Consider the following 13,568-nt stretch of genomic DNA (forward strand, 5'->3'; position numbering starts at 1 on the left):
TGGCATAAACTCAGTGTCTTTGTATAGTTGGTGATTTTGCACAGGCGACGGTGAATTGAGCACCAAAGGACTGGAGATGAGCCAAGACAGGAAGAGGAAACCCCAAAGCTACATATTTAGGCATGACCAAGGTTATTAATAGTACCAGCGTTTTTTTGTAAATTCTAAAACAGGTAAAATATAAAAGAAATTTGACAAAATAAATTGAATTTATAACTGATAAATGATATAAACTGATATATAGGCTGTTTTCACACACATCCTTAATCTGTGGAGTCATAATGAAAATAAGAAGGAGATACTATGAATTAAAACATTTCAATTAGTATTTTTTTGCATTATGTTTCTTTAACACAGTGGCTTTGGCAGTGATGGAACTACTGAAACTGTTCAACTATACCAGCAGAGGCTAAAAGAATAAACAGGAGAGCGCCCTCTCCTGGCTGAGTTTCATCTTTACGTACTGTATCCCATTTCTATTAATCGCATGGAATTGATTCAGCTTCATATAATATTATTAATAGTATAGTTTTTGCTCAGGTTCCCTTCAGTAACAGTGGAGGGTCGACATGTGGCAGACAGTGAGAATCATATAATAAACACAATATATATATAGTGAGGAATATTTTACAGTGTTTCTAACTGCATTTCTATGTATATATATATATATATATAATTTCCCAACATCATGAAATATATCAACGATCTATACATTGTAAGGAGATTGGACGATTAAGGAATCTATTTATCACTTTATTCTCCAGACAGAGTTGTGAATAATTGTATAGACCTAAGTATGTATTTACTCTGTTTTGATTGGCAGGTGAGCCATGAGGAGGGGATTTAATTTTTGGACCGTTACGCTGCTGGTGTGAATCAGAGGGGGTGATGCACTTTAAAGGCAAAGTAAAGCTTCTCGGGGGGGACACACCACGTTTCGTCAACGGAAAACACAAGCTGAAGTCGGGGCCTGTCTGGTGACTGCACAGCTGCAGTCCAGTAAACATGCCTCTTCTTTAGGAATCACCCACTATTCCCATCATTCCCGAACATACACACACACACAGACACACACACATACACACTATCAATCAACTTAAGATAAACACCACTAAAAAGAACTTGTCGCTTCCTCTCGTAAATGTGATGGCACATTTAGTTCAAATTACATGTCATTCACAGTACTGATGACCATTTTTCCAAAAAAGTGTTTTTCATGTCCCACCTTCCAGGTTGTAAATCCAGCTTTTCAAGATTTAAACTTTGTGATTGTGACGTGTGATTGTTTATTCCTCGTGGGACGGGATTCAGCAATGTTATCTTGTTCATCTGCATCCTCGGACTTGTTGGACACCTTGAACCTCACACAGAAGATGATCTGTTTGATATGAAGAAATACAGGAAATCTCTCTGCTGTGAAATCTCAAAGTCAGATTATGTCATCTCGGCAACAGACTTTGTTAAGTGGTGCTTTGAGTAACCCGGCTTAAGTAACAGTCAAATTAAATGAGTCAGATATAAACAGTCAGTTAAATGAACCAGGGTGACAGCAAGGATGGACAGTACATTTATCTGTACCACTACATTTACCCAATCCTTTACAATCAAGGTTTATTTTAATAATATACAATGTAATTTAAAGAAAGAATTAGACTTTTTTGTAAATAACATGCTTCTTCTTGCAGACAATCAATATCTTGTCTGTAGTACCACCAGCAGTCCGTTAGTTTTACTGAGCACTTCAACTGAAAATGATAAAAATCAGTCGCGACACTGATGTTGTTAACTTTGGACAGTGCCAGGCTAACCACCTCTTTCCTGTAAAAGCTGTAAAATCACAACATGTTATTTTAACATTTTGGTTTGTATGGATCAATCAACTGAGATAATTAGTGAGCTTTAGAGATCATTTTGTTATAATTTGAGAACTAGGCCAGCAAAATATCTTGAGTCAAACTCAACCTATCCCCTTTTTTCTTTTTTTAATTTGCTTAATTCTTTCCAGTGTTCATAATTGTTGTAAGAATGTGTTCAGTGGATGACGCAGAGAGAGGTGTTTGTGTTATGTTGAGAAATGTGTGTGTTTTTGAAGTGCAAGCACACATGGCGGGGATTCCTTGGTTTCTGCAACCTGTTTTGTCCGGAAACAACAAAGGAGGATTTCTGATATTTGGTTTGTTGCCTTTGGGAACAAAGCGCAAAATGGTGAAATAAAAATAGAATAGTAAAAAAACAGAATTCAGTAATAGGAGGAATATTCTTGACATTCTTTTGCCAAAAATGGGAACCAAACAAACCGTGACCCTGGAGTTTGTGTATACTATAAGAGGGAAACCCATTTTTCATAAACACAAACTGTTGCTCAGAGTTCAATGTCAAAATAATCTGCCAAAAGAGCGTAAAGGATTGGAGTCGCGGGCTCGGAAGAATTCGAACCCACCTGCACCCGTGGGTGTCGAGAAACCCCGACTTTATGAGCAACAGTGACTGTACACGACACGGAAGAAGCCCATACATAGAGTGAAAGCACAGGTCTTCCTCTCAGCATTAAATCCCAGTTCAATCACGTAGAAATGTCTGACTCATATGTTGCTCTCATGAAGTGGGACCTCCTTCTCCCAACTCCTTTATAAGGACCCAACACTTGCACTTGTTCAGAGTTTGAAGGGAAAGAAGTTGTTGGCTGAGTATTTTTTATATTTATTATTTATAATTATATATATTATTTAATATTTTTTGGACCCTTTTTAAGTTATTTTTTTGTATTTATTCCTTATTTATCTTCTTTCGAAAGAGGTTCCAAATGGTTACCTTTTCACAAACACCTTTCTCTTACCTGTGCTCTTTCCTCTCTATCATTCTACTTCCGTCCTCTCGGGCGTTTTATCTCCCTGACTCCAACCCCCTTTTGTCCTTTAATAATCAAGTGAGAGAAGTGCATCTCTACACAGGTATTTATACAACTTTTTATTTTATTCTTTTATCATTAGTAGTATGATATATTGCGTATTGCTGGTTTCTTGTTTTACCTTTTTACTTTGTAAAGAACTTTGCTCAACCAAGTTAAATTTGCTGTACAAAAATAAATGTGACATTGACAATTACAAATTTAGTGACAGATTTAATGCAAATACGGGATATTGATGCCACAATGTTGCGTCTTCATTATGCTGATTTCTGTCATCCCCTTTTTCTTCGTGTCTCAGATAACCACAGGAGAGGCATGTATCTCCAGATGACCCAGGACGGCAGAGTGTCAGGAAGTGAAGTTCAGACATTTTACAGTGAGTATCAAAGGCAACAGGCAGCAAAGGATACATTTTTCGGATACATAAACGCAATACACCGGATCCTTTGAGGCCCAGAAAATTGAGAGCAGCAGGAGATTCGTGAAGACGACCCACCCATTCATGTTTCTGTGTTTCCAGGTGTGCTGCAGCTGAAATCTGTCAGACCAGGCCACGTAGTCATCAAGGGACTGTCATCGTCCCTGTTCCTCTGTGTGGACAGCGGAGGCCGTCTGAGGGGACAGGTACAGTCAGCAAAGAACAGCTTTGACATCCTGAAGTCATTCTAGCCATTCGCTGACAGCCGTCTATTGTCACTTTTCAGATGCACCACACAGAGGCTGACTGCACCTTCCACGAGCTGCTGCTGGCAGACGGCTACACCCGCTTCCTGTCCTCGCACCATGGATTTCCGGTGTCTCTGGCATCGAAACGGTCCCAAGGTCAACACGCGGTCCCCTTCACTCGGTTCCTACCACTTACGAACACTCTGACCAGAGAGAGCGAGTCTGAACGACCTCCAAACAGTCAGAGTCGTTTCAACATGGACGCAGATGACCTTCTCGGAATGGGCCTAAACTCTATGGTCAGTCCTCAGTTCTCAGTGGACAATTAAAGGAATTTACCTGCATGGGCCCTTTAAAACTTTTCCCCTGACCAGGTTGAACCTGCAGACTTGATTTTGATGTAAAATGAGCAACATGTGTCTATTTCGACAATATTATATTAAATTATTTATTTATTGTGCAGATGTTTGGCTTCAGATTCTGAGATTTTTTTTGGTCGAGAAATAGTTTGGGTCTGAGGAAAAAATGTTCCGTGCAGCAACAACAACAACATGACGCTTCTGTTTCTCATAATTTCTCTAAATGGGAAATCTCGAAATTCCCAGAAAGCTCATGCTTGTGAGTTGTACACTCAAGTGTGTTTATCAGACTGGAGAGAAGTTTGGAATGAAAAATAAATATTATATTAATTTCACTTTTGTCTGTTTGCACCTGGCAAGCAATGACACAGCAGCTCTGTAAACAAACCAGGAAGGATGCATGTATACTGAATGAGAAAAAAAACTCATTGTGAACAAAGATTACAGCTTTCATGGTGGAGGAAGGAGGAAATGGGCTAATTATTGTGAGAGCAGGGGCGCCCTCTAGTGGAAAAATAGTGATGATGTCACTATTTGTCCACTATTTGGGGTCTTTTCGCTGATCAAACCTCCAATAATTTTTTGCAGCTTTTATGGAGTGTATGTAAATTAATACAGTTTAGTTTTTATGTATTTTAGTGTTTAGTGTTTATGTATTTTAGTGTTTGCAGATCTATTTTCCTACATGTATGATGCATTTTGCAAACTGGTTGACAGCTCCCATATATTTTCTTAATTTATTCAATTGTCTTTATTAGAAGATGTTACAGATATGCACTTTTACAAAAAATATTTATCTTCTTTACTAAATAATAGAGGGTTTGTTTACAGTTTGTTTACAGTTTGATCAGGTCTTACAGCATTCGAGGTAAGCAGGTAAATTCATGATTTCTCATTTCCGGCATTAAATGAAATGAAATCCAATTGACCTGACACCTTGATCTTTGAACTGGAGTTGACTTTGACCTGAAACTTCCTTCCCTCTTCAACCTGTCACGTGCTTAAAAATAAGCTGACTTCAAAATACACATTTTTCATTAGCACTGAACAGGGAGGGTTTGTACATGTATAAGCATTAGTGTTAGTTAACTTCTGTTGTGGTGCCTGTTGATTCATTGTTGTTTTGTTTTCCAACTGGTGTGGAAGGATCAGTTTTCACAAATAAAAGTTCTGACAATAATATCCGCATCTTTTTTAAGAGTACATCATTTTCTTTTGCCTCGCTGATTCCATTTTTATCCCCCAAAGAGTTTGCTTCACTGCCTCCTCCCTCCGCTCACCGTTAATCTGACATCTGTGACGGCAGCTGAAACACATTAATGAAGCAGTTAACACTGGTGATGTTACTTTAGGACACGTACCGCTCAAGCTTTGTCCCTGTGATGCTGTGGAAAGTCTTACGTGTTCCAGTGAATCGGAGAGAGCAATGTTATCGCGTGCTACAGCTTACAGCAGCTTAGAATAAAGGTTGCTCGTAGCCGTACAGGAGTGAAACACAAACCTTGTGTTGTTCTTAGAGATACAGTAGCCTAAGCAATGAAGTAAATTGTATGATTGTTTTCCTCGAGCTTGTTTTAATTCATATCCTAAAACAATAAAGCTTTATCTAAAAGGCAAATATATATTTTTAAAGGTTTAATTCGTCTCTCTAAATAATTACCACAGGCATTCATAGATAACACAGCTTCCTGTAGGAAAATTAATAAAATATAATCTTTATTAAAAACAATGAGTGCATACTTAAGCAAATAAATAGAGAAGTTCTGCCATTGCAATCAAACCTTTCCTCTTTGTCACAAATACAGACGGTAACACTGTGTCATTAAGTAATGCTACAGTGTCGTATTACAGCAGGATAAAGGTCATGTCAGTCGCTTCAGGTCACATAAGCCAAAACTACACGTGTGAACTTTGTACATATCTTACAGCAGAATGTTGAGAGTGAGAGTTTGGTGTACAGGAGATTTCAGTGCGTCTGCGGTGACAGCTCCTCTGGTGTTTGGTTGAATCTTGATTAGAGGTGACGTCTACATTGTCAATAATTGATCTGCTCACACTCCAAACAACAAGGCAACAAAATGTGAAAGTTCTAAGACATCATAGTTTCAAGGCGGAGATATTCAGAAAGTCATTTTCATCACAAACACAAGCTGATAGCATTAATAAATAAAACAGCTCATATTACATTTACTGTATATTATGACCCTGAGAATGTTAAACTCATTTAATGCCATTTAATTGCCTTTGAAAGCATATTATACCAAAGTTGTTTTTCAGTGTCATTTAGTGGGCTGCTGCTGCAATAAATACATATAAATGACCACAAAATTGTAATAAAAGTTTATTTGCAGATAAATTAGTGTTGAAATTATTGTTTTACACAATTTGTCAGTTTCTGTTTGTCATTTTCCTTTTGCAAGTTTCTCTCACCTGGACCGGCACCTCTGATCCTTGAACTCCTTTATATTCAGCTTTCCTTTCTCAGTCTCTTCTTACTATGTCTTGACAAGTGTACAACTCTTAAACCTGAGTGACCAGCGGTTCGCTCATATACGTATTTCCCCCTCTGAACTCTGTGCTCTGCGCTGTGCACAGTCCACCCAGCAGAGTGCCATTCAGAGGGTTACAGATGCCTTCAATTGCATAATATTCTCCATCTGGATCCCTATCCCCTTCATCTATTTCCTCTCCTTCTGGCTCATCGTCCAGTGGCTGGACATGGGCGTACTCGGTTTGATCCACACATTCAGTCTCCCGATGGTAGAAGTAACTAAAATTGGATACTATGACAGGCACTGGTAGTGATATGGTAAGCACGCCAGCTATGGCGCACATTGAGCCAACAAGCTTACCCCATACTGTTTCTGGGTACATGTCACCATAGCCCACTGTGGTCATTGTGACAACTGCCCACCAAAAGGCGTGTGGTATACTGACAAAGGCCGTGTCGGTGTGATCAGCCTCAGCAAAGTAGATGGCGCTGGAGAAAAGGATGACGCCAATAAAGAGGAAGAAGATAAGCAGGCCCAGCTCTCGCATGCTGGCCTTCAGTGTCTGACCGAGGATCTGGAGGCCCTTGGAGTGACGAGACAACTTGAAGATCCTGAACACTCTCACTAACCTGATGACTCTGATGATGGCCAAAGATGTTGCTGGACTGGCGTCATTGTCCTTGGCCAGCTCTGTTCCCAGAGTGACAAAATATGGCAGGATGGCACTGAAGTCGATGATGTTCATGACATCCTTGAAGAACATCGTCTTACTGGGACAGCAAGTGAGGCGCATGAAGAGCTCGAAGGAAAACCAGCATATACACATGGTCTCCACCAAGAAGAAGGGGTCGTGAAAAACGCTTTGTGGAAGAGGCATGGTCTCGGATACATTCTTTTCTTGGGAGTGGTACTTGTAAAAATATTCCTGAAGTGGAGAAGACAGGAAAAAACATAAAACACAAGTTAAATACAGCATCACTAAACAAGAATGAAAGTATGCAACTATAAAACTGCAACTGTGCAAATTGCTCTTTAAACTACACAGAACAACATCCCTCTGTAGGTCCACATTTATATGCTCACTTGCTTATTCCAAGATTTATACTGCGCCACTTTCAAGTTTCTATAGTAATTGAGCTAATACTGGCATCCTGTTAGCGTGGTTTAGCACAAAGGTAGATTTTATTCGGCTTGGACAGAACCAAAGTAAGCAATTGTCTCAGTTTGTTCAAGTTAGCTCACAGGCTAGTGGCTAAATCCCATTTGTAATTAGCTTAGCAGTTTAGTAAGCTAACCTCAACTTCGACTTATCTTAGTAACTTGGCAAGTTCCCAGGATGGTGGCTGCAGCTATGTACTGTAATTTCAGTGAAGACGAGCAGTATCGACTTGGCAAGAAAGAAAGAACGTAAAGTAGTTAACTACCGGATACTGTTTTCATGGTGTCCTAATAAACTACCCCGACTTTCAGGAGCCTATAATGTCCACCATCTCATTGGTTCTCACTTTTGGCAACATCATAAAAGCGGATGACATCTGCGGCTTTATATTTCCACATTGCTCAACGTATCTCTTTTTCAGTCCACCTGTCATTTCATCTTCCGTGTCAGTAAGCATTGCAGCTAAGCATTATGTGATGACCATTTAAAACATCTTACACTTAACATCAAGTAAGAAGTATGAAAACGGATGATATGGATATAAGAGGATCAGTTCAACATGCTGTAATGGGCTGTGTGTAATATATAACATTTCTGGGCAGTTTAAATAAACCTAGAACTATTCCTTATGGCTTTCAGTAGCGGGTCAGTGACAGTGTTTATTTCTAAAGGTGGACATTCGTATGTGTTGATCTGCTCCAAGGGCTCTCCTAACACTAAATATAACCCTGTGAGATCTCCAAAGGGAAATATGAGAGTGTCTTGCTGCACCATTCCTCATCCATCTGCACCTTTGTCGCTATCCCATCTCTCTCGCGACTGCAGCCGTGTGACATAGCCAAAGCAGTTCAGCGAATCTGCCGCTGACCCGAGCGGGAGTAAGTTACAGTACTTTCCTGGCAGCTTTGCTTGAGCAAAGGCAGCCTGGCCTAGCACAGCAGTCTTGGAGGTATGTGTTAACATGACCCAACTTATGCTACTCATGCTGTGAGACCTTTGAGTCTCCGGTTCTAAGCCACCGGAAGACTTTGGCTCACCCTTGTCTATGTGTTCAGTCACTTGTGTGACCTTCTGCTAACACACCTAGCCGTCTCCTCACTGTCTCTTTCCTTTCTCTCCTTTTAGTTGTATTCCAGGCAGCACCCAGTACTCTCTGTACCCTCTACCACTTCCTGAATCCAAGCGTATCATATTTAACTGCCGTCTAAAATAACCACACCATAAGCTTATCTGACACTCTCTGGTTTGCTTCCAGACATATTGGCCAATAGTGGTCAGTATTTTTCCCAATAATAAACTGTAGTAGCCATCAAGTGTGTGTTTACTTTCAACACCTGCTTCCAGTGTTGTCATGTTTCCTTTTGACACAAGCAGTCACAAATCCCATTCAAGACCTGATACCCTGGTGGTTTGATTTGTGCTGTTATGAACTTTTCCAGTTAAGTATTACAGTCTCTGTTTTAGCAAGTGTCATTGAATTGATTGTTGTGATATTGAAGCCATTGCATAATGTGACAATTATTGAGTAATAGGGTAATTATTTCAAGCAAGAAACCTAGAGAGAGACACGAGGCTGTCTTCTCTCTAGTCCAGATCCCTGCCAATTCACCTGACCTTCCTGAAATTGAAAAACCCTATTATTATTATTCTGCCTCTCAAACCTACAGCAACATTTCAATCATACATCCTACCTCTCGCATCTCTTTCTCATGCCTGAAGTCGGGTAGTGTCTCCAGGCAGAAGATGAGGATGGACACCACAATGACCATAACGCTGATGATGGCTATGATACGTGCACCCGATGAGGACTCAGGGTGCTCAAACAGCATCCACAGTCTTTTCTGAATTTCGTTGGATGGCAGCGGCCTCTCCTCCTCTTTTGGAAAACCTTCGTCCTCCTTGAAACGGTTTATGATGTCCTGTCCTAGCTCGTAGAACATCAGCTCGTCCATGAAGATGTCCAGGGGTATGTTGGCTGGCCTCCGAAGCCTCCCGCCCGACTGGTAGAAATACAGAATGGCATCAAAGCAGGCCCGATTGCGGTCCAGGAAGAGCTCATTTCGAAGAGGGTCAAAGTACCGTGACCTCCGCCTGGGGTCACCTAGCAGGGAGTTAGGGAACTGGGCTAAGGTGCGAAGCTGAGTTTCATAGCGCATCCCTGACACATTGATGGCAAGTCTTTCACGCAACGCCCATCCACTCCTCCATAGAGACCCAGAACGTCGACGCTCTTTCTTCTTCTCTTTCTCATTTCCTTGGATCTCCTTTTCTCCTTTTTCCTCATTGTTGAGTTGGTTCTTCAGCTGTTTGTCTTTTTCTCCTTCGCTCTCTTTCCTTCTGCTTCCTCTTTCGTCTTCCTGTGGATCGCTGCTGTCCATCCCTTTGAGTATTCCACACCAGGCAATGCGGCGAACCACTCTCCTGACAATTTGGAGAGCAACTGGACTTAAAAGAAAACCGTGTCTGAAACCAGAGTGATAGTTCCATCAGTGGAATTCAGTTTTCAGCTGATACTAGGAAGATACTGCAGCGGTGTGTGGTTGTTTACAATTTTTGTGACCGATCTCATCACAGTTAAACTTCTACTCACTCAAAATTTGCTAAAAACTATTTCAAAGGTGAACTGTAGATAAAAAATGACGAACAGCAAGCCATGTTAGTAGCCAGTGAATGAGATAAAAGTGTTTACTCACTAAATGTAAAACAGCTGCTGACTGACACTATTGGAAGGATGAAAAATCACATGTTCCTTTCCTGTGGGTCATCAGGTTGTCCGTCTTCCTCTCTGTCATCATGTCCGTCCGGTATACACACAGAGTCCTTGTTTGGCTGTCTACCTCCAGTTAGCACTCACACAGCTCCACTCCCGGTGCTGCTAAACGCTCTGACCAGGTTGTACGCAACCTGTGCCTCCAGTTTTTTGCTCGGGGGAACATGCCTCTTGTCCGTCTTGAAGTTTTTTGGGAATGCTGTCCTGTTGAAATACAATCTCGGTTAGAAGCCCTCCAGCCCCTCCCTCTCCTTTCCCTCCAGTATAGCTATGGGGCAAGACAACCTTCAACCTCCCTATCAAATGTCGCCTCTGCCTGGCACTGCACGGTGTGACCCTCTCTAACAAGCATGGGACTCTGACTGACACAGCTCCCTCACTGTACTTCATTAACCCCAAATTATTTGATTTGAACATAACAGGGAGCCTGCTGTGGCCAAAATAAACAGGTCAACTGCTTTAAAATATAGGTCAACTGTAACAGATTTCCTGTTTAGAGAGACTTGTTCTGGTATGTTTGAATTGAGTTGGTTAAGAAATTGTATTCTCTGTATATTTTTAACTGTGAGTTTTCAGTAAACACATATTTCTATTATTGCCAGTTTGCTCTACTTTTCCCCCATAAACAGTACAACATGTCATACTTCTTTTTAAGCCGGTTCATGCAAAATTATTAGGAAATAACAAACCTTTCGCTATTACATTTCACCTCCAAAATGTTTTCCTTACGATAGAAGGAAAATGAAAGAAAAATATTTTTTCTTAAATATTTTTGCAAACCAACATAATATAATATAATAATAAATGTAAGTTCTCCTGTTTATTGTTTGTCAATTTGTATTTAAAGGAATCTTAAGTTTATAGACACCGGTTTTGTCATCTAATTATTCTTTATGTAGTTCTTTTAGTTTCTTTTTAGTTTTTTTGTAATAGCTAAATGGCTTTAGCCTAGCATAATGTTAGCATTGGCATAGCTATGGTAATCCAGATGTAATATTAAATGAATTATGGTCAAACAATAGCTGAGATATTATAGTAACAGTATGAAATCAGAGTCAGGTTTTATTTAGATTATTTCCTCTCATTTATTTCCCTCTCATTTCTCATTTGCACATCAGTATCCTCTGCACATTACCTGTGTAGCATATCATGTCATATTTTATTATTCATATGTTTTTTTTCCTCCTATCTCAGTATCGCCTTGTGCTTTTACATTCTTGTGCGATCCATCCTGTACCGCTGCACTTTACTGAAATACATTTTTGTCTATATGTACAAACAATATTTTTCTGTAGTGAAAGGTGTATATTATGTACATACTCAGTATTTTTCTTTTTAATTTTCCTGTTGACTTCTTTTATATTTGTATTCTCTTGTCTACTTTATTCTGACTTGGCTGCTGCTGTAACAAGGGAATTTCCCGGGTGTGGGATCAATAAAGTTTTATCTTATCTTATAATGCTTTGATTCCAAACATTTCTTTGGATCCTTGTTCAGCGTCTTTACCATCATCCACAACCTGAACCTTTGAGGACTGAATAATGTAGATAGCATACACATCCCTTATCTAAAGCTTTAACAAAGACATTTGATAGTAACCTTGAAAGATCTGTTAAGAAAAATGATTTTCTTTTGCTGTAAAACTAAATAATTAAAGCTGATATATTTAATGATACAGCCGTCTGCTATTTAACCTATTAGCCATGATTGTGTGATGTGTATATCTGAACGTATACTGGCAGAATAAAGGACAATAAGTATAAGTTAATAATATACAGTACAAGAATTATACCAATGATAATAATAATATATGTATAATATAATGGGATTTTCGCAGCAGGCTTGTGCTTCAAACTGTTCAATTGATTGTTTGAGTTTGTGGGGAGAAAAATTAAACAATAAATAAAAATGACCAACCAAAACACAAACAAATAATATATACTAAATAAACCAATAAAAGAGATTTACTGTTATTAGTCATAGCTCTTCTGAATCTACTGAAGCAGATACTACTGTGTATAACCACCAGAGGGAGGTGATGTATTGGCACAAAGGAGAAAACGTTGAAAGAGGCCTTTGCCGACATTTTCCACAGCAGAAAAAACACTGCCAGCTGGACTGCTATGATACACACACAATACAACTATATGAAATCAGGAATTCCTCTCGGTTTTTGTGTAAAGGAAGTAGAAACCAAAGACGAAATTACAATTTTGTGTGATTTTGTCCATAAATGGTGTGGATCAGATAAAACTGTGACAGAGAAGCAGGTGCTTCTGCTTGTATAAAATGGTTTTGAATAATTTTGCCTTCATGCAGCGATGTATCATAGCAGAAACATTTAAAACACATAGTGGGTATATATCCATAAGTAGAAGATAGATGGCTCCACATTACTATTTCTTGCCATGTGGTCCTTACACTATATGATTTAGTGCCTTCATAAAGAGCTTAATCATTTTCCATGAAACCATGCTGATATTATTTAGTCAATTAAGTAGGTTATACTTAAAATGTCCAGATTTTCAAACCACTTCTCTTTTTTATATGTAATACTTAAAAGTTTATTTGTCTGTAAGACACAGACTAATTAAACCTAATGTCAAAACCCTTGAAAGTAATTCATATTATGTATGATAGTAAATAGCAAGATCGTATAGCTGCTTTTGTGATTCAGATATATGGACTTTTCATTTTGTCGACCCTGTTGTTGCCTCTTGTTTTTCTCCTTTTCCAACCAAATCTGTACAATTTAGTTTTTGAGTTCAAGAACAACTATTCAGTTCTGTTGGTGTCTGGTTTCTTGAATATAAGAAGTTAGAGTTACAGTTATTTGATATGGAGCAAGTAAAACGTCTCTTACATAGCCTCATCGTGCTCAAATATCAGGACACTGTTACAGTTGACCTCAAAATTATAGATTACCACTATGTGACGAGTCTATGGAAGCTCAAAATAATATTGGCTAAAGATTAAACTTGACAATTTCTTGGAAATGCTTCCATCCAAACACACTTGTCTTGTGTCTCATATCAAGTTTCTTAGTCTCCTCACTTCAAATCAGATCAAATCAATCACTGTATTGTGGTATTGTGTTCCTGACAGGCTGATGTTAACTATGACAGTCAGCACAGGAGGTAATAGTATCAGTCACTGTGTACAGCAGCGCACATGTCATCAGTTATAAATCCTTAAAATAAAAATGACACACCGC

The 13,568-nt window shown here is 39.2% G+C and overlaps 2 protein-coding genes across 4 annotated transcripts; one reads left to right on the forward strand and one right to left on the reverse strand.

The window, feature by feature from the left end:
* Positions 1–2,514: 2,514 nt before the first annotated feature.
* fgf21 (fibroblast growth factor 21) lies at positions 2,515–3,979 on the forward strand. The gene is made up of 4 exons (XM_035145355.1): positions 2,515–2,951; positions 3,207–3,284; positions 3,429–3,532; positions 3,613–3,979. Exons 1-4 carry the CDS (start codon positions 2,804–2,806, stop codon positions 3,901–3,903), a joined length of 621 nt encoding a protein of 206 aa, XP_035001246.1. The 5' UTR covers positions 2,515–2,803; the 3' UTR covers positions 3,904–3,979.
* Positions 3,980–5,622: 1,643 nt separating this feature from the next.
* LOC118100361 (potassium voltage-gated channel subfamily A member 7) lies at positions 5,623–10,593 on the reverse strand. Of its 3 annotated transcripts, none has more exons than XM_035145353.2 (3): positions 10,278–10,593; positions 9,276–10,005; positions 5,623–7,350 (listed from the first exon to the last, which is right to left on the reverse strand). In XM_035145353.2, the coding sequence occupies exons 2-3, from the start codon at positions 9,960–9,962 to the stop codon at positions 6,454–6,456; spliced, it is 1,584 nt and encodes a 527-aa protein (XP_035001244.1). In that variant the 5' UTR covers positions 9,963–10,005; positions 10,278–10,593; the 3' UTR covers positions 5,623–6,453. The 3 variants fall into 3 exon arrangements, with proteins under 3 accessions (XP_035001244.1, XP_035001242.1, XP_035001241.1); XM_035145351.2 differs by having other exon boundaries at positions 9,276–10,047; positions 10,278–10,590; XM_035145350.2 differs by having other exon boundaries at positions 9,276–10,591.
* Positions 10,594–13,568: the final 2,975 nt, after the last annotated feature.

This window comes from Hippoglossus stenolepis, chromosome 21 (genome assembly GCF_022539355.2).
Source record: "Hippoglossus stenolepis isolate QCI-W04-F060 chromosome 21, HSTE1.2, whole genome shotgun sequence".
Lineage (NCBI taxonomy): Eukaryota > Metazoa > Chordata > Actinopteri > Pleuronectiformes > Pleuronectidae > Hippoglossus > Hippoglossus stenolepis.

Coding starts and splice junctions, on each gene's coding strand:
- fgf21 (XM_035145355.1), top strand. CDS start 2,804: ATGGTTACCTTTTCACAAACACCTTTCTCTTACCTGTGCTCTTTCCTC. Junction 3,285..3,428: donor TGAAGTTCAGACATTTTACA/GTGAGTATCAAA, acceptor CTGTGTTTCCAG/GTGTGCTGCAGCTGAAATCT. Junction 3,533..3,612: donor GAGGCCGTCTGAGGGGACAG/GTACAGTCAGCA, acceptor GTCACTTTTCAG/ATGCACCACACAGAGGCTGA.
- LOC118100361 (XM_035145353.2), bottom strand. CDS start 9,962: ATGGACAGCAGCGATCCACAGGAAGACGAAAGAGGAAGCAGAAGGAAA. Junction 7,351..9,275: donor ATGAGAAAGAGATGCGAGAG/GTAGGATGTATG, acceptor TCTCCACTTCAG/GAATATTTTTACAAGTACCA.